Source organism: Panthera leo, chromosome E2, assembly GCF_018350215.1.
Source record: "Panthera leo isolate Ple1 chromosome E2, P.leo_Ple1_pat1.1, whole genome shotgun sequence".
Taxonomy (NCBI): domain Eukaryota; kingdom Metazoa; phylum Chordata; class Mammalia; order Carnivora; family Felidae; genus Panthera; species Panthera leo.
The window spans coordinates 16,229,917-16,250,658 of NC_056693.1; the positions used below are offsets into that span (position 1 = coordinate 16,229,917).

General features: G+C 42.8%; 1 protein-coding gene across 1 annotated transcript in view; it reads left to right on the forward strand.

The window, feature by feature from the left end:
* Positions 1-20,742, forward strand: part of LOC122207715 — a 167,244-nt gene that overhangs the window by 137,899 nt on the left and 8,603 nt on the right. Inside the window, exons 11-15 of the mRNA XM_042917902.1 lie at positions 3,847-4,080; positions 4,397-4,543; positions 4,935-5,023; positions 17,115-17,241; positions 17,922-18,017. Of these exons, the coding sequence (XP_042773836.1) occupies positions 3,847-4,080; positions 4,397-4,543; positions 4,935-5,023; positions 17,115-17,241; positions 17,922-18,017 (693 nt within the window). The remainder of the gene's footprint in view (positions 1-3,846; positions 4,081-4,396; positions 4,544-4,934; positions 5,024-17,114; positions 17,242-17,921; positions 18,018-20,742) is intronic.

The window sequence follows — 20,742 nt, forward strand, 5'->3', positions numbered from 1 at the left end:
AAGCCTGCATATGTGGATAAACTCTCCTTACATATAATTTATTTATCCATCATTACACATCTGTGGTGTCTAGCTGATTCCTCTGTCTTATTTTCTGCCACTGTACCCACCTCTACTTGAATGTATATGAAATATTTTATTATAAAAATATGCAAATTCTGTGTTTACTTTGTGTTTTTTCTCTCACTGTGGAGCCTCCTCCCCGCTGGGGAGTCACTGTGGCACCAGCAGGTCTCCAGGCCCTTTGGGAGGCCCTGGCTCCTCCCTGACTTCTGCTCTAACTGCCTTCTCTGGCCAACTCTGTTGGAGCAGAAGGTGTTGCCTGCTAGCCTGTGGCTGCAGGGACATAGCAGAGGTGTGGGCAGCCATCTCTTACCCTCGAACCCCAGAGTTCCCACATGAGTATTTTACTGGTGTGTCTTTCCGAGGACAGGATTGTGCACATTTTCCTCATCTCACTCTTTCTTTTTAAGAGTTTATTTATTTTGAGAGAGACGGAGATGGTACAAATGGGGGAGGGGCAGAGAAAGAGAATCCCAAGCAGGCTCCTCACCATCAATGCAGAGCCTGACACAGGGCTTGAACCCATGAAGAAGCTGTGAGGTCATGCCCTGAGCTGAAACCAAGAGTTGGACATTTAACCCACTGAGCCACTCAGGTGCCCCCCTCATCTCACTCTTGAGGGCTGTTTCCTCTACTTATTTATTTACCCCATTTGCCCATCATGTGCTGATGTCACTCATGCTGCCCTCCCATCTGTGCATAGGATGGGAAAGGCTCTACACTTGACTCTTTCGTGTTTTGGTTTTTTTTTTAAACAATCTAATATCAACCCCTGAATATACCTTCCAGGGGTAACTGTCATCTTCCACATCTAGTATGATCCTTTGTGTACCCCCCTCCCCAAGGACTGTCTCTGAAATGACTTTATGCACAAACTGCACTTCTGCCTCCTACATTCCCATAAGTGCCCCCACCCACCCTCATCTGATTATTTCTTCACTCCCTCATATCCTTGTTTTCCTGTTCATTTTCTGACCTAAGAGGTGATTGCTAGCTCCTTAGTTTTCTGCCTCTGCCTTAATGTCTAAGTCATAGATTACTTTCAGGCTAAAAACTTCCCTCTAACCATCATTTTTACTCATGATCATTCACTGGAAATTAATTTTTAATGATTTGACTTTTTGGTGATTTAGACTCACCCACACCCCCTCACTGTCCAGTTATGGAGTTTTGTCCTTCCCTTTTTGTGATCAGTTTTATTTAAACTTTCTGAGTTTATTCCAACTAGAAATTCCTCCTATAGTGCTTTTGGGGAGGCACTGTTTTTAAGATCTCTGGGTGCCAAAGTAGCCTTATTCTAGTATTTTCACCATTGTTTCTTCCAGTGATTTAATAGATTGCAGGTCAATTTCTTCTTTGTCATCAGTGACACAGTAGTTTGTCTGGCTTTTAATTTCAAAGAATATTTCTTCAATTTTTTTCTTCTTAATTGATTTTCCTAGATGGGCATGACTAGTTTTTTTTTCCCCCACTGTGTTTATAATTTAAATGGATTTTCACATCTCTGAGCCTCAGAGTGCAATTAGGAGTATGGGAAATAGGACTCCTCAAAGCACAGAGATTAAATCTCAAAGCTCTGAGATTTATTAAGGAAACTCAGGTTCAAGATAAAGGGGTCCTGCAAACTGAGGGTTGATGGGGGGTGGGAGGGAGGGGAGGGTGGGCGATGGATATTGAGGAGGGCACCTTTTGGGATGAGCACTGGGTGTTGTATGGAAATCAATTTGACAATAAATTTCATATATTGAAAAAAATAAAAATAATTTAAAAAAAAGATAAAGGGGTTCTGCACCTTAATTCCAACTGTGGTTTTCCCCACCCCACCCTTCCCCCCCCTCCCCCCCCCACACACATTCAAGCAAGTCTCAGACACCAGCTGGGTGTCCTACATTTCAACTGCATTCTGACATTACTTTCCTGGAGACAGTATCACATGGCACAGGTGAAGGGCTCAGTCCTACAAGACTCCCTCCCATCCCCCCATTTAAGATGCCAATTACAAGTCCATGTTGTCACCTGGGCTTTGACCAACTGGCTATAGATTGGAGGCTCCCACAACTCCCTCTTAAGGTTTATTTAATTTGATAGAAGGCTCACAGATTTCAGAGAAACATTTTACTTACTGGATTACCAGTTCATTATAGAAGGATATAGCTCAAGAACAGCTAGATGGAACAGCCATAGGGCAAGGTATGGATAAGGGTCACAGAGCTTTCATGCTCTGAGTGACCACTCTTCCTGAATCTCCACCAACCTGGAAGCTCTCTGAACTCCGTCTTTTTGGGTTTTTATGAAGGCTTTTTGGGTTTTTGCACAGGCAGCCATGATTGATTAAGTCATTGGCCACTGGCGACTGAGTCAACCTCCAACCCCTTTCCCCTCCCCGAAGGAGAGAAAGGGGTATGAGTAAGTTTGCAGAGTCACATCATCACCTGACCTGCTTTTTTTTTTTTTTAATGTTTATTTCTTTTGACAGAGAGAGAGAGAAGAGAGAGCAGTGTTCATCTGATCAGGGGAGGGGCAGAGAGAGGAAGAGATAATCCCAAACAGGCTCCACACTGTCATCGCAGAGCCCAACAGGGGGGTTCAAACTCATGCATCGTGAGATCATGACCTGAGTAAAATCAAGAGTCAGATCCTTAACTGACAGAGCCACCCAAGTGCCCCTCACCTGACCTGCTGTGTTATATTATGTTTGACTTATTACAGGTAGCCTATCAGCCTAGGTTTCTCTTCAGTGACTGTGTACACACATGTCTACACATAGGGATCTGGATAATCTCAGAATCTTACCTCCAGTCACCTCCCCCCACCAGCACCCCAATCCTTTCTCTAAAGCTTTCAGTCCCTCCATTTCATGTATGCTCTTCACAGCCCCATGCCTGACTTTGGTTCGTAATGAGTTGTTAACAAGCATTTCACATTCATGGATACGAAACTCTTGGTGAGGTATGCCACCAGGACTGGAATAGGTCACTGGGCCGATCCTCATTCCTAAACACCATCCAATGGGGAAGGCTGATACTAACATGCAAACTTTGTTTTTTTACTCCTTCAGGTAAAGAGATATTGGAAGATATTCTGGAGTAGGGTGTGAAGATTCAAGAGTAGTCTTCGAATATGTGCACCATGATAAGTCGTGGAGGTGTTTTGTGGGTGGGGCTTTGGAAGGTTCAGTTATCAGGAAATTGTAGATACTAAGGAAATCAGGAAAGAAAAGATAACCCAACTCAACCATTCAGGGTAAGCTCCCAAAGGGCTCTTTCTGGCTACTTAATGCCCAGAAGCCAGGCCTTCATCTCCTATCAACTCTACAAGCCAGTAGGTGCCAATGAGGTTCATATAGTGTCAGATCTATTCATGCCTTTCCCTAAAGCCAGGACTTTGGGGGCAAAATATAAGGGGCACCATAAAAGTTCAGTATTCAAGATAAATATTTTAAGGTAGTATCTTTGAAAATCAGAATTCATGCAAAAAAATCATGATGAACAAAACTGTCAAATTATGCTTCCTCTTCACTCCTCATCCCCCCCGACCTCCCAACCACAACCCCTGTAAATTTATTCTAAGTGTCACCTGTCACCTAGCTACCAACTAAAAAACAAACAAACAAACAAACACCAAAAACAAACAAACAAAAACAAAAAACCCAGGGACTACGTCTACCACCAGGGGGCCTTGTGCTCTTGGCCTCAAGTCCGGCCTCCCTATCTACCAAAACCCCGGGGACACAAGACCAAAGCTTGGAGTTAGCCCAGCCAATCCCGCTCTCCTCAAAAATAGCCTTGGCGTTCCCTGTCCATACTGGCGCCCCTCCTACCTCCGGGGACCAAGGCCGGTGTCGCTCTTATCCCCGAGTCCCAACAAAGCATCACTCCACTGCTTCATCCCTCAAGTGCTCTGCCGTGACCGGCGCCCACTCGCGCCAATCTGGACCCTGGTTTCTGCTACGGGAAGGGCACACGGGGCGGCGCCTTGGCATGAGTTACCCCAGTTCGTCCGCGCCGCTGACCGTCAGTGCACAGCCTGGCCACCCGCCTCCGTAGCACCGGCGGGAAGCCAGGATCACATATCCTAAAATCCTCGGGCACTTCTGCGACTCTCTCGTGGTCCGCAAGATCTCACTGCCCTTCGGAGGAGAAATAAGTGCACCTTGCGGTCTGGGCATCTTAACAGTGGGCTCCTAAACTTGGTTGTATGAGAGGTGCAGAAGTCAAAGTCACTTTGCAGTTAGCAAGCCTACTCACCCACCACCTCTCTGTCTCAAAGACTACACAGTCCAGAAGCCCATGCGGCCACTTCCGCCGTCCCTTCCGCTCCCCCTGTTTTTGAGTTGACGTAGCAGGAGCATTTCCGGTCCGTGGGATCCGCCACTCGCTGTTTGGAAGTGGCGTCGGCACTTCATTCGGGATTTTCGCGTACTTCTGCACTTCGTTCCCGAGTCTCAGCCTCAGGATCGGCAACGTGCACCCCGCGTTCCGTGAGTGCCCTATAACCATTGCCTCGTCCAGTCAGCGCATCCCTCTGCTTGTCCCTGTTTTACTCGTGGGGGAACAGGCTGCCTCTGTACTCGGGCGTTCTTCTGTAGGCACCTCCAGGCCTTTATATTTTCATTCCAGCCCATAAGGTTAGAGACGGACCCCCCACGCCTCTGCAGGGGGCCATGGGCTCCACTCCCTGGCCAGAGCTTGGGACTGAATGTGAGGGTGCTCGGTCACCCTGGACCCTTTTCCCAGGGCTCTGGATGGGAATTGGGTTGTGCTGGTGATTTCTGGACACTCTCAACCCGCAGTTGTGGGGCTCCGGAGCCGACCCCCCCAGACTCTTGGGGAGGGGCTTCTCCATAGGGGCATTTCTCTTCACATCCCCAGATCTGTCTTCTGAGACTTTGCCCTTCTCCAGAGAGAGCATTCAGGAGACCAGGAAAATGGCCACGGGGCTCCTGAAAGCCAAAAAAGAGGTGAGAATTTTCATCAAATTCCATGCTGGCTGCCAACAGAATGGCTCTGTTCCTTTTTCTTGCACTGCAGACTGCCTTGTTGGTATTGGGCCAAGTTCACTCCTGTTCGTGGAGGCGTGGTGGCTCATCTTACATAGAATCCCCCCTTCACCATTCCTTTCTGTTTCTTCCATACCTCGGCCATCCTCGAAATGGCCAGTTTGAACAGCACACGTAGAACAGTTTAAATAAAAATACAGGAACATCCAAGCTTAATTGTCCAGTGATAAGGATGAAGGGTAGGAACAGCAGAGATGCTTGTGACCTGAGGTGGTTAGGGAGGGCTTCCAGAAGAAGGGCTGTCAGAACTGCCCCTGAGGGTTTGGCAAGTTGGAGAGCTGGCAGAGCAGGGAGGAGAGCAGGAAGCATGGTTAGTCTGAGGCAGGGCACACTGCCCTCGCCACAGTGTGGCAAGGTTGTAGTGGTTAATGGAATGCTTTCAGGTTGATTTTTATGTGCTGGTGAAGATACAGACGCATGGAACAGAGAGGAGTTTGATGGTCTGACCTGAATTTTACATTGAGAGCCTTTTCAGCATTTGGAGATTTCACCAAAAATTCTGGATTGCCTGCTTCTCTGAAAATAAACTGCACTTAACTCTGGTGTCAGGTAATTCACACTGAACAGTGTCTTCATCATTTGGACAGGTCCTGCCGAGTTTATTTGCTGCACTTTTCACAATACCTTCCAAACTGAGGTTGAAACTATTGACCAGCTATCATTTTGCCTGCCTCTCTCATTTATTACCTATCTTGCCCCTGAAGGATTTTCATTTTTCACCTCTGAGTCTGGGTGGCTAGGTTGAGTGCCAGACTGAGGCGTGTAGATTTTGTCTTTGAGTAAGCTAGGTTTTGAAGGATGTTGAGAAGGAATTTGACATAAGGAAATCAAAGGCATGGATGTATAGGGATTTAAGGGGAAACTTTCTAACCCCTGTCAATGGTAGCTATGATGACCTTCCCTTAATTGAATGTGATTAACATTTATCGAGCACCAACGCAGTTGCCAGGCTGGTTTACTATGATTTTTGACACGCATTACTTGGTTATTTCAGATCTGCTTTGACTATCCATATAAAAACAAATCAGGAAAATTTAAACAGAAAATGAGACGTTGATTTAATCCTGAGCTTCTGTGGTAGTGATTTACAATTTCCTGGATGTTATCAGAACAACTATGAGAGTTCTGTGTTTCTCATTTGTAAAATATTTCATTCATTTGAAAGTGTTAGTACCAAGAATGCATAATAAATCTAATTGAGGACATTACCTAACGTAACATTGAGTCTTTTGTGTGTATTTTCTTCACCACCTCGTAATGTTAATAGGAAAGCGTTATGATTTCTGGGAGAAGCTAGATATTTGTGTGGGCTGATTTTTCCTGCCCCTAATACTTAAAAAAAAAAAAAAAAAAGTATTAGGAAAAATTGATCAAAGGGTACAAGCATTTGAATGGATAAGTTGTTTAAGAGGAAACTTCTGTGCCTAGAGGAGTACCTGACACATACTAAATGTTTGGTGCATAGAGGAACCACAAATTTAAATAAATTTATTTGAAGGAACTAAGTATCAAAGGAGTTTCTGTTGTTTGTATTGTTATGTTATTTGGGGCGCATAATTAACTACATGTTTCAGGGGGTTTGCATAGACCATGCAGGTACTCTGATATGCATGACAGCTGAGTTATGCAAACCAATTTAAACAAATATGCAGTAGGATATTAGGTGTCACTGCCAGGGACCTTTGCCTGAGAGAACAAATGAGAATTTGTAACAAATGAGATGGGCTGGCAGGCACAGGGTATTGCTAAGCCTCAGCATTTTTTCGTTGATTTCATTGAACAAATTTGCTGAATGTCTGCTGTGTGCAGGGTACTTGGTGGACAGCATTCAGTAATGTGGAGGGGCACAGCCTGCACACTTACGAGTCTTCCATTTCGTTTTGGGATTCTGTTACCATTGGGGTTTTTGTTTAATTTTACACACACACACACACACACACTCGCACATACACATTTTGATAGACCTTAACGATAAAATCACTATGTTAAAGCTAGTACAGTGTATCTATCCAGACAGATTTTTCATAGGTGGAGGGTTAGGGTTACCAACACTTATCCCACTGGATGTGATTTATATAATAGTGCAATGAGTGGATGAACCCATCCACTATTAACCAAGTTGGGGGAACGTTTTTATTATTATTTTTAATTGCAGTATAGTTAACATACAGTGTTACATTAGTTTCAGGTGTACAATATAGAGGTTTAACAATTCCATACATCGCCCAGTGCTCATCACCAGTGCAGACCTTAATCTCCATCACCTAGTTTACCCATCCTGCCACCCACCTCCCCTCTGGTAATTATCTGTCTGTTCTCAGTAGTTAAGATTCTGTTTCTCAGTTTCTGTCTCTCTCCTTTGCTTGTTTGTTTTGTTTCTTAAATTCCACATATGAGTGAATCATACGGTATTTGTCTTTCTCTGACTTATTTTGCTTAGCATTATATGCTCTAGTACCATCTATGTTGTTGCAAATGGCGCAATTTCATTCTTTTTTATGGCTGAATAATATTCCATTATATATTTATACCACATCTTCTTTTTCCATTCATCTATGATGGATACTTGGGCTGCTTCCATTATTTGGCTCTTGTAAATAATGCTGCTATAAACATAGGAGTGTTTGTATTCCTTTGAGTTCATGTTTTTGTTTTGTTTTATTTTGTTTTGTTTTGGGTAAATACCCAGTAGTGTGATTACTGGATGGCGTGGTAGTTCCTATTTTAACTTTTTGAGGAACCTCCATATTGTCTTCCACAATGGCTGCACCAGCTTGCTTTCCCACCAACAGTATAAGAGGGTTCCGTCCACTTTGGGGGAACATTTAACTTGCTCGCAGTTATTTTAATTATTGTAAATTTTGCTTCTATGATCAATCTTGTGCATGCAATTCTTTTTATAGATTTGTATTTACTCTCATAACAGGAATATGATAAGGTAAATGGAAATGACTGTTTTGAAGCAGTGGGGACTCACACCAGTTGGAGCTTTGGAACTTTTTGCCTGTTCTAAAACATTTGATACTGTGGATTATTTCTTCCATTTTTGAGGCCCCCTTCTTCCATCACGATGTCTGCTTCATGTTGTGCAGTTTTCTTGTTTTTGTTTTTATTGTTATACTGTGTAGTTTTTCATCCCCAGGGTAGACCTGCCAGTGCAGATCTTTTTTCTCATGTGAATGTTCACAATCGTGTCCCAATTTGTTTCCGCGTGTTGATATAGTCCTTTGCTACCCACTGCGTGTTTCTATGATTCTCATTTTCCCCAAACATTACGGTAACATCAGTTTTCTGTTCAGAAACCCTCCTTCAGTGGCTCATGACAGTGTCTTAGATATTCAGGACACTCTTCATTTCAAATGTGTGGTCCTTTTCTGACATGTTCTGATTATTCTGTAAGTGTGTTTATTGCCAACACAGTGGAGCCATCATATATACTTTTAACTTAGATTAATTCATTTTTTAGGCACTTGGCTGAAGAAAGGGAAAAAAATAACTGTTCAGGTCATTCAGATGAATCTGTCCTCTTTTCCAAGTAATGACTTCATGCTCCAGAGTGAGAGAAAAACAGGAGGACTGAGTCTATTCCTTGCCAAATCTAAGGAGTTTCTGACAGCATTAGCATCACAGCAAGTCAAGGATGATATTAGTTGTAAAGTATTTTTCATCTAACATGACATTCCTTTATCAGTTTATCAGTGAGCCTTTGCTGCGTAACAGACCACCCCAAAGCTTATGGACTTAAAACAAAATAATTTATTCGCACACAATTTTCTAGGTCAGCATTTTGAACTGGGCACAGATGGGTGTTTTGCAGGTTTCACCTGGGCTTGCTCATGTTGCTGCAGTCGGGGGCAGTTTGGGACTGGAGACCATCCATGCATGACCGTTACCAGGCTAGTTGATTAGGGTGCTCGGCTTGTTTTTTCCCCACGGGTCTGTATTTTCTCTATGTTGTACTTATAAACTGCTTAGTTGCCTCTTTAGCTCTTCTCTTTCTTATTGTATGTAGCTAGGAGCATCCAACAGAAGCCTATAACGGGGTTCCCAGAGATCTCTTTAGCCAGATCTGAAAATCATGAAGTGTTTTTTTCTATTTTCCAAACTAGCACAGGTGACATTTTTGCCAGCATGTAGAATGCATTCCGTTTCTCAAGCCGCCATAGTGGTTTCCTCGCTACGTTTCTAGTCTGCACTAACAGTTTGTTTACTACTTTTCCAACTTTTGCTAATAGCCTGTTTTTTTTTATATTAAAAAAATTTTTTTAGGGGCGCCTGGGTGGCGCAGTCGGTTAAGCGTCCGACTTCAGCCAGGTCACCATCTCGCGGTCCGTGAGTTCGAGCCCCGCGTCAGGCTCTGGGCTGATGGCTCGGAGCCTGGAGCCTGTTTCCGATTCTGTGCCTCCCTCTCTCTCTGCCCCTCCCCCGTTCATGCTCTGTCTCTCTCTGTCCCAAAAATAAAAATTAAAAAACGTTGAAAAAAAAAATTAAAAAAATTTTTTTAATTTTATTTTTTTAACTTACATCCAAATTAGTTAGCATATAGTGCAACAATGATTTCAGGAGTAGATTCTTTAATGCCCCTTACCCATTTAGCCCATCCCCCCTCTCACAACCCCTCCAGTAACCCTGTTTGTTCTCCATATTTAAGAGTCTTATGTTTTGTCCCCCTCCCTGTTTTTATATTATTTTTGCTTCCCTTCCCTTATGTTCATCTGTTCTGTGTCTTAAAGTCCTCATATGAGTGAAGTCATATGATATTTGTCTTTCTCTAATTTCACTTAGCATAATACCCTCTAGTTCCATCCACATAGTTGCAAATGGCAAGATTTCATTCCTTTTGATTGCCAAGTAATACTCCATTGTGTGTATATATATACCACATCTTCTTTATACATTCATCCATTGATGGACATTTGGGCTCTCTCCATACTTTGGCTACTGTTGACGGTGCTGCTATAAACATTGGGGCACGTGTGCCCCTTCAAAACAGCATACCTGTATCCCTTGGATAAATGCCTAGTAGTGCAATTGCTGGGTTGTATGGTAGTTCTATTTTTAGTTTTTTGAGGAGCCTCCATACTGTTTTTCAGAGTGGCTGCACCAGTTTGCATTCCCACCATCAGTGCAAAAGAGATCCTCTTTCTTCGCATCCTCACCAACATCTGTTGTTGCCTGAGTTGTTAATGTGAGCCATTCTGACAGGTGTGAGGTGGTATCTGTGGTTTTGATTTGTATTTCCCAGATGATGAGTGATGTTGAGCATTTTTTCATGTGTTGGTTGGCCATCTGGATGTCTTCTTTGGAGAAGTGTCTATTCATGTCTTTTGCCCATTTCTTCACTGGATTATTTGTTTTTTGGGTGTTGAGTTTGATAAGTTCTTTATAGATTTTGGATACTAACCCTTTATCTGATATGTCATTTGCAAATATCTTCTCCCATTCTGTCAGTTGCCTTTTAGTTTTGCTGATTGTTTCCTTTGCTGTGCAGAAGCTTTAAAAACAATTTTTTTAATGTTTATTTATTTTTTGAAAGAGAGAGACAGAGCATGAGCGGGGGAGGGGCAGAGAGAGAGGGAGTCACAGATTTCGAAGTGGGCTCCAGGCTCCGAGCTGTCAGCACAGATCCTGACACAGGGCTCAAACTCAGGAACCATGAGATCATGACCTGAGCTGAAGTCGGATGCTTAACCAACTGAGCCACCCAGGTGGCCCTACTAATAGCCTCTGTTGTTCCTGTTCCCAAAGCTAATGCCATGTGTTTTCGGTATTTGTTATGGTAGTTCATTTCTATCTATTGGTTCTTCATTTCTTCATTTCTATCGGGCTTAAAACAAAAGTCATTTGTTAGCTCACAATTCTGTGGGTCAGCCATTAGGCTTGGCACAGATGAGTGGCTCTTCTATTGATTTACCTGGCCTTACTCATGTGGCTGTGGTCAGCTGTGCTGACAGCTCAGAGCCTGGAGCCTGCTTCAGATTCTGTGTCTCCCTCCCTCTCTCTCTGCCCTCTCCCACTCGTGCTCTGTCTCTCTCTTTCTCTCCCTCAAAAATAAATAAACATTAGAAAAAAAAAAAAAAAGAAAGTCCAGGGGCGCCTGGGTGGCTCAATTGTTTGAACCCCTGACACTTGATTTTGGCTCAGGTCATGATCCCAGGGTCGTGCAATCCAGCCCCATCGGGCTCTGCACTGAGCATGGAGCCTGCTTAAGATTGTCTCTCTCACCCTGTCTCTCTCTGCTCCTCCCCCGCTCATGCACTTGCACACACTCTCTCTCTCCCTCTCTCTCTCAAAATAAAAAATAAAAAGAAAGTTCAGAGCCAGGGTACACTTGGAGGGGTTGGTTCTCTCGCTTCATAAGCTTATCAAGGACTAGGAGTCGTTCATTCCTCTCGTCGATTTTGCTCACAGTGTCAGCCTCATCCAGGCTGGTTCCCCTCACAGTCATAGGATGTTTATTAATAGCAACTTTAAACTTCACGACCACTCTAAAAGTAATATTATTCAAATACCCATTTTTAGAAAATTGAGACACAGAAATGTCATGTTACTGGTACAAAGTCATGGGAGAAGGAGGGCTGTCATTTAAACATGGTTGTCTCCACAGTGTGCTTGTAGCTACTATTTCTCAAACTTTTCTGTGAATCAGAATCACTGAAAAGGCTTGTGAAAGCAGATTGCTGGGCCCCACACCCTAGAATTTTTGATTCAGTGGTTCTGATGGGGCCTAGGAATTTGTATTTCTAACAAGTTCCTCAGGGGTGCTGGTGCTGTGGGTTCAGGGACCACACTTAAAGCCAGTGCACTTATCTCTACTGCCTCAGTTGGGTCATCTGTGCCCACCTTTGTGAGCATCACAAAAAGGATGGACTCCCTGTCACTCCATCTGAAAAATGAAGTCTTCTGCTAGGATCCAGCAGCAGGCTACTTGTGTCTTGTCAGGTAGCATCAGCCTCAGATCCATTTTTCAGCTGACAAAGGGACAGATTGCTTTTACACCAGTCTGGCCTCCCCTTGATTTCGCTTTAGTGCCCCACGCTGCCAGCTGAGTTGCTAGCCAGTGAGAGAGGTTTGGAACAGGTCATGGAGTGTCATCCATTTAGAGTTAGCACACTCCCTATGTGTATGGTTCTCCGACAGAGAAACCATGAATTTTTCCAGGGTTGCAGGAATACCAGTTGTGTTAAACTTGTTGAAAAAAATGTGAGTTGGTCTCCAGTGTAGCTACTTTGTCAGAGATTTCAAAGTATTTGTGTGTGTATGTGCGTGTGTGTGTGTGTGTGTGTGTGTGTTCATTCTAAGAAGGGGTTGTAAAATCAAATCACCAGAAGGACTAGGCAGGTATCTGAAGGAGTGAGTAGTCTTTTTCTTTCCAATATTTAATTATGAAAAGTTTCAAATCTACAGAAAAAATACAAAGACTTTAACATTGACTCACACACCCACCACCTACATTCAATAGTATTTTTTTTTAACGTTTCATTTTTGAGAGACACAGAAAGACAGAGCGTGAATGGGAAAGGGGAGAGAGAGAGGGAGACACAGAATCCCAAGCAGGATCCAGGTTCTGAGCTTTCAGCACAGAGCCTGACACGGGGCTCGAACTCATGAATCATGAGATCGTGACCTGAGCCGAAGTTGGATGCTTAACCGACTGAGCCACCGAGGCACCTCTAGATTCAATAGTATTTTGCTACATGTACGTTACCACCTGTCCATCCACATGTACACTCCTCTACCATCAGTTCAAGGTTATTACTCAAATACTACCTTAAATGCACAGTACAGGATAGGATTTTATATTCCTTTGGCCTTTCAAACCCTCTGTAGTCTGTTACAAACTACCTACTGTCTTTTCCAGCTAGCCACTTTTCTTTTTTTTTTTCTTTAATTTTTGTTTTAAATTTATTTTTGAGAGAGAGACAGAGACAGAGCGTGAGCAGGTGAGGGGCAGAGAGAGAGACAGAAACACAGGATCCGAAGCAGGCTCCAGGCTCTGAGCTGTCAGCACAGAGCCCAATGTGGGGCTCGAACTCATGAACTGCGAGATCATGACCTCATCCGAAGTCAGATGCTTAACTGACTGAGCCACCCAGGAGCCCCATAGCTAGTCACTTTTCATTCTTTATTTCCTCCCATTCTATATGTCTTTTCTGGAGTGCCCACCTCTGTTCTTTCTCTTTGACCCTTCAAAATACTGTGTGCCCTTTAAGACCAAGATCATACCTTCCTCTCATAAAACCTGGTCTCATCTCTCTATCCTGAGATTCCTCTGACCCAGTGATTTTAAGCCATGGCTGTACTTAGGATCCTTCACTCATTCATTCATTCATTCATTTTTAAGTTTATTTATCCATTTGAAAGAGAGAGCGAGCAGGGGAGGAGCTGAGAGAGATGATCCTAAGCAGGCTCCATAACACCAGCACAGAGCCTGACAGTGAGACTCGAACTCATGAACCTTGAGATCATGAGACCTGAGCCAAAACCAAGAGTCAGACACTTAACAGACTGAGCTACCCAGGTGCCCTTACTTAGGCACCCCTATGGAACTGGGTGAGTCAATCGGTTGAGCGTCTGACTCTTGATTTGGGCTCAGTTCATGGTCAGGGTCTTGGGATCAAGTCCCACATTGGGCTCCATGCTCAGCATGGAGCCTGCTTAAGATTCTCTCTCTCTTTCCCTCTGCCACTCTCCCCTTACTCACACTCGGAAGGAAGGAAGGAAGGAAGGAAAGAAAGGAAGGAGGGAGGGAGGGAAGGAGAGAGAGGGAGAAAGGGAGGAAGGAGGGAAGAAAGGAAGAAGGGAGGGAGGGAATGAAGGAAGGAAGAGCTAGGGATGAGGGGTAAGAACCATAGCTCTCATTCATCCTGTCTGTGTTTTATTTATAATCATTAGTTTGGTGGAGGGCTGGTTCTGGGATTACTGTAGGCGGGGGACAAAGTGGGGTCCTGTCTTAAAGCCATTCTACAACCAGTATAGAACAGTTGCACTGATAGGGGACAGGAAATTTGGGGAAGGGTCCCCTGAGAGGGGAGAGACACAGTATCATCCCTCAAGGAGTGATGATGTTCTGAGAAAGGATGCAAAGTCAAATCACCAAAGGGAACAGGCAGGTAGCTAAATGAAACAGATAAGGTAGGAGTTGCAGCAACCTGCCAATAACATGCCTAGGGTAATGGACCCCCAGTGTGAATCACGTTCAGCCAACTGTGGCCCTGCAGCAGTGCAAAGCCCAGAGTAGTCAGATTTATGGATTTTTTTTTAACAGGACTCATAAGTTGATATTTTCATGTGAAATCATACATTATATAAGTAATATAAATAAAACTTTTAATGCTTTGTATGGCTCAAACTAACCCTATCTGTGGACTGCAAGTTTTGCCCTTTTTAAATATTTATTTTAGGGGTGCCTGGGTGGCTCAGTCGATAAAGCATCTGACTTCAGCTCGGGTCAGGATCTTGTGGTCTATGGGCTCAAGCCCCACGTCGGGCTCTGTGCTGATAGCTCTGAGCCTGGAGCCTGCTTCAGATTCTATGTCTCCCTTTCTCTATGCCCCTCCTCTGCTTGTGCTTGGTTTCTCTCAAAAATGAATAAACATTTAAAAAATTTTTAAATAATAATAATAAATAAATATTTATTTTAGAGAGAGAGCGCGAGCGCTGATGGGGGTGGGGCAGAGAGAGAGGGAGACAAAGGATCCAAAGCCAGCTTGAGCTGACAACAGAGAGCCTGATGGGAGACTCATGCCCCGAGCCAAAGTTGGATGCTTAACTCACTGAGCCACTCAGGCATCCCTTGCCATTTTTTAAAAGACAGAAAAACTGATGGGGTAGGAAGAATCTCAGAACTGGATAACTAGGCTCCTTGGAGCTTGGTTTCTGCACACCTCCAAGCCAAGACACCTCACCAGTACTTCCATGCCAAGGGCCATTATATTTTCCCACCTTCCAAAGTACAGCGTTCTAGGTAGTAGAAGGCCATTTGAAACTTGTTCAGGGAATAATAATAATAAATGCACATTCAGTCATCTAAAAATATTTGACTGCTTAGTGTTTGCAGGCTCTGTTCTGGGCACCAGGGCAATAGCCCTGTGAACAATGCATATGGAACTTAGAGTCTAGCACAGAGTCAGAAAATAAATATGAGTAACATGTGCGTTATCTAGAGTGAAGGGGATACATTAAAGCAGGAGAGGGGAATAAGAACCTGAATGAGAAGGAAGAATTTTCATAGAATGGCCAGGGAATTCCTCTCTGGAGCACTCACTGTGTGCAGCAGACATTTGTCTTGAATCCTTACATTTACCAACTTCTCTGATCCTCAGCATAATCCAGTAAGATAAATGCTGTTTTTCTTGGTTCACAGAGGAAACGGAAGTGCTGATAGGTTAACTAATTGGCTGAAGAGTACTCTAGTTGGGGACAGGTGAGTTCCAAATCTAGTTGGGGACAGTGTGATCTGAGTCCACGGTCTTCCCAACCACCCACTTGCACTCTTCAGGCCACATCAGGGCAGTGGCAGTGTGAGGGAGAGGGAGGGATGGGTCCTGCTACAAATACGCAACCAATACCCCTGTTGGTTGGTATTCACCCCCTCAAGACACTCAGCTGCTTCAAGCAGGTAGAACATAAATGCTTAGATCAAGTAGTCTCTAATATCCTTCAAACTCAGTAAGATGATTATTTTTTATTGTTTAAGTTTGTGCCTGTGATGGCTTCCTCTTCTTTCTACCTAGATTTAAAGCTCCCAATGTGAAGGGACTTGTATTTTGCTTTTATTCCCCATAGCAGCTAGTCTAAGATGTTGGCAGTAATAGGTGCACAAATGGTGCCAGCTGGATAAAGATAGGAGAATAATGGTCTTTTATTTATTTATTTTGAGAGAGAGAGAGCACAAGCAGGCGAGGAACAGAGAAAGAGGGAGAAAGAGAGAATCAAGCAGGCTCCACACTGTTAGTGCAGAGCCTGATGTGGAGCTCGAGTTCACAAACCGTGAGATCATGACCTGAGCCAAAATCTACAGTCAGAAGCTTAACTGAGCCACCCAGGTGTCCCCAGAATAATGGTCTTTTAACCCTTGGCACTAAGGTCATATAGGGGAAGGAAAAAAAATCAGTTTTCCTCTACCTGTTTTGAGTTCATTGGCCAGGGCCTTGTAAATTACACTGACAAAAAGACAGATTAACAAGAGAAAAACAGAAGTTTATTAATATGTACCTCATACCTACACATGGGAATATTCAGTGTTGAGTAACTCAAAGGGGTGGTTAGAACTTGGGCTCATATAGCATCTTAACAAAAGAACAGTAACTTTTTAGAGATGTGACAAGACCAAGGAAAAGGATTTTGAGTTTCCAGGGTGGCAAGTTGTGGGGAGGTAAATACATGGGAGAACTGATGGAAGGTAGGGGCTAGTTAGTAAGGTTTGTTGTATAAATTCCTCTGGTGCCATCTCCTGGCTGATAAATTGTTTCCAGTGACTAACTTCTATTCTTCCTGGTTGGGGGGGAGGGAGGGGAATACCCTCACAAATTTATGTTCTTCTTTTAGGAAGATAGGAGGAGTGCAGAGAGCTTTTCTTGTATCTGCTTCTGCTCAGTTTCCTTCAGCTCAAAATAATACTTATTTCAGGGGCTCCTGGGTGGCTCAGTCGGTTGAGCACACGACTTTGGCTCAAGTCACGATCTCACAGTGGGTTTGAGCCATGCATCCGGCTCTGTGCTGACAGCTTGGAGTCTGGAGCCTGCTTCGGATTCTGTCTCCTTCTCTCTCTGCCCCTCTGCTCACACTCTGTCTCCCTCTCTGTCAAAAATAAACATTAATAAAAAATAATACTTACGTCAAAATGGCATAGTGGCATATCCTGTTACCCTTCATTTACAAAGTAGGGTTTAGAAATCTCTGCCTCCCACAGGGAAGCCTTTTCATTCCTCATCCTGAGTTGTGAGCAAGGCGAACTCCTGGATGAGCAGCAGTGTGTTTTGTGTTAAAGGCATTCGTGGCATTCAGGGATGTGGCTGTGGACTTCACCCGAGAGGAATGGAGTTTGCTGAGTCCTGCCCAGAGGACCCTGCACAGGGAAGTGATGCTGGAGACCTACAACCACCTGGTCTCACTAGGTAAGGATGGCTTCCCTTAGCACTTAAAATCTGTCCCACAGAGTATTTTCTACACACCATGAGGAAAGCCTACCATGAAGCAACTGTCCTAGGGTTGGGCTTAAAAACAATAATTTACATTTTCCCTCAGGGTAAATCTGGATTTATTAGAATTAGAAACAGGTGGATTTACTCATGTTGCATATAATACTGTGTTTCCAGTCCTCTTTCTCAAGTCTGGGGGCTCTCCTCTCTTTTTACTTTATGTTGTTTGAAACCTAGGAGATTTTCATTCACCAAGTATTAATATGCTGATTTTCTGATTAGAGTCACCTTTACTTACTCAACTCTTCTTCTGTAGAGAGTTCACTATTTTTTAATGGTTTTTTTAAAATGTTTGTTTATTTTTGAGAGAGGGGGAGCAGGGGAGGGGCAGAGAGAGAGGGAGACAGAGAATCCCAACCAGGTTGTCAGTGCAAAGCCCAATGTGGGGCTTGAACTCACGAACCGTGAGATCGTGACCTGAGCCGAAGTTTGATGCTCAAACAACTGAGCCACCCAGGCACCCTGAGAGTTCACTGTTATAGGTCCTTTGTACCACCTTTTGGGTTTCCCTCCCCATTTTGGCTCTGAGTTCTGGAATGGCCCCTTGAGCCCATAACCAAAAATCTCCTTGTTTGTTTTTTTCCCCCTGTGAACAGAAATTCCATTTTCCAAACCAAAACTCATTTCTCAGCTGGAGCAAGGAGAAGAGCCCTGGATTGAGGAGAAACGATGTCCGCTGGTCCTCTGTCCAGGTAAGTATGACACAGGGAAGATGGGACCATCTGCAGCTTGACAGATAGGGAAGGAGGACGCATCTCTCGGGTACAGGAAAGAAGCTCTTCTCGGGTCTCCTAGGTCGTTGGTAAGTCTGCCTGGCATGAGTTCCCTTCCAGAATATCATTTTCAGTTGAGGGAGGGACTTTCTTGGTTTCCTTGTCTCTTTCCTCTACCAGGAAGCCTCCCTTCCTCTTACTTGGCTTTCCTTCTTCGTCATGTTTAGTCTTTCCTCATGCGTGGGCTTCTTTCTCTCATCGTGATCTTAAAAACTGTACCTGCCCCATGGATATGAAGTCTGCTACTCTTCAGATACTTTCCAGTTTCTCTTAGGCGAAACATAATTGATTATCTCTACATGTCCAATTCCCATAGTTTAAAAAATGCATTACTCAGTAATGAAGATTAAGTTCCCATGAGCCAACATCCTAGCTTAAAAAATAAAACATTACCTAAACAATTGAAGTTCCTATTTCCCTTTCCCAGATTCTACCCTATACCTTCCCACACCTCTGCCCAAAGAGTAGTGTTTTTTCAAAATTAGGGATTTATAATTCTATGCATGGCTTTTTGTTTTGCTTCATAAATATGAATCCCTCAACTATCTATAGTTGTTTGGCATATTTTTAAACTTTACATTAACGTCATCATAATATGTATATCCTTCTGTAGTTTGCTCTCTTCACTGACACTGAGTTTATAAGATTCATCCATGTTGATATAGGTTGTTCTGGTTCATTCATTTGCACTACTATATCGTGTTTATTGTAGTCTATGCATAATTAAAATACAAAATTCATTTATCCATTTTATTTTGTTGGACATCTGTGGTTTTACCAATTTTGGCTATTAAAGAATGCAACTATAAACATTATCATACAGGTGTCCTTGAGCATAGAAGCATTTGTGTCTTTAAGATATGTGCTCAGGAGTAGAGTAGCTGAGTCAAAGAGCATGCACTTGTCCATTTGGCCTAGGCAATGCCAACTGGCCCTCAACAATTGTTTCATTAGTCTGCAGGGTTGCCATCACAAAAGGTTTTAGTTTTTGACCATCCTTTGGGTATGAAATGGCATCTCACACTAGTTTTAATTTGCTTAGCACGGAGTTTGAGCATCTTTTCAAACGTTCATAGGTTGATTAGCATTGAATTCTGTGAATTGCCTGTTCAAATCTTTTGCCTGCTTTTCTCTTTCTTGTCCATTGGCAGAAGTATTTAAATAAATCCTGGAAATGAATCCTTTGTTAAATGTATTATGTCCATCTTCTTCCAGTCTGTGGGCTGCCTATATGCTTTTCAAAAAGCTGTTTAATTTTGAAATAATAGAAGTCTCAATCTAAAAATAATGCAGAAAGTTCCCATCTACTCTTCTCTCAGCTTTCTCCAATTTCAAAACCCAAGAAGTTGACATTGGTACAGTACTATTAAATAAACTGCAGACTTTAATCAGATTCAGATTTTGTCAGTTTTTACAGGTACTCTTTTTTTTTAAGTTTATTTATTTATTTACTTAGAGAGTGTGCAGGGGAGGGGCAGAGAGAGAGAGGGAGAGAAAGAATCACAAGCAGGCTCTGTACTGTCACTGTCAGCCTGGAGTCCGACATGAGATCATGACCTGAGCCAAAATCAAGAGTCAAATGTTCAACCAACTCAGCCACCCAGGCGCCCCTCATTTCCTACAGCTTTACAGTAAGTCTTAGTGTTTGGTAGGTTAAGTCCTCCCATCTTATTCTTCACGTGTCTTTGTAGCTTTACCCATTGAACTTTTACAATCAACTTGTCAGGTTTCATAAAGTATCCTGTCAGGATTTTGTTGTAGTTGCATTGAATTTATATATTAATTAATATACATGTATTAATATATTAATTTGGAGAAAATTGACCTCTTTTACAATATTAAATCTTTCTCTTAGTGTGTATTCCTTCACTTATTTATTAATACATCGTTATTGCTACCTTTTGGTAAGCTTTATAACTTTCTGTAAATGTACATCTTTAAATTTATACATAGGCTTATTTTTTTGGAGAGCTATATTTTTACAAACTAAATTTGCATAATTTCTTTGTTAAAATATGTAACTAAAATTCGTTTCATCATAATGATCATATACCCAGTGGCCTTGTTGTTTAATTAATTCAATAATTTGTCCTGTGTATATTCTTTGGAGTTTCATACATAGACAACTGTTTTACCTGTTTATTTTGCCTTTTGTTGTTGTTGTTTTTTTTTGTCTTTGTTGATCATGTCTATTGTATGTTTTATGTCTGAACTTCTGTTTAATATTTCCTTTCTCTTCTTACTTTGGGCTTATTTTATTATTCTTTTTCTGTTTTTGAGATAGATGCTTAACATTATTACGTTTCAGCCTTCCTTCTTGTCTAGTATAAGGATTTAAGACTATAGATGTCCTTGTATCCCTAACACATATTTGCAGCTTCTGTTCCACCTCTGAATCCTTACCTCTGGTACCTTGAGCCCATAAGGCTTTGGTGTTTCATCACTATTTCTCCACTGCTGTGGTTGTGTGTGTCAGGAGTGCTCTTTAGCAAGAAACTCACAAACGAAATTCTTACCCTTCCCTTTCCATTGCTTTTTTAGTGTAAACTCTCTCCTCCAACCAGTTTCTGGTTGCTTTTGAGTGTTTTCCAGTGACTTTAAGTAATTATTTCTTGTATTTATCCAGTTTCATCATTGTTTTCTG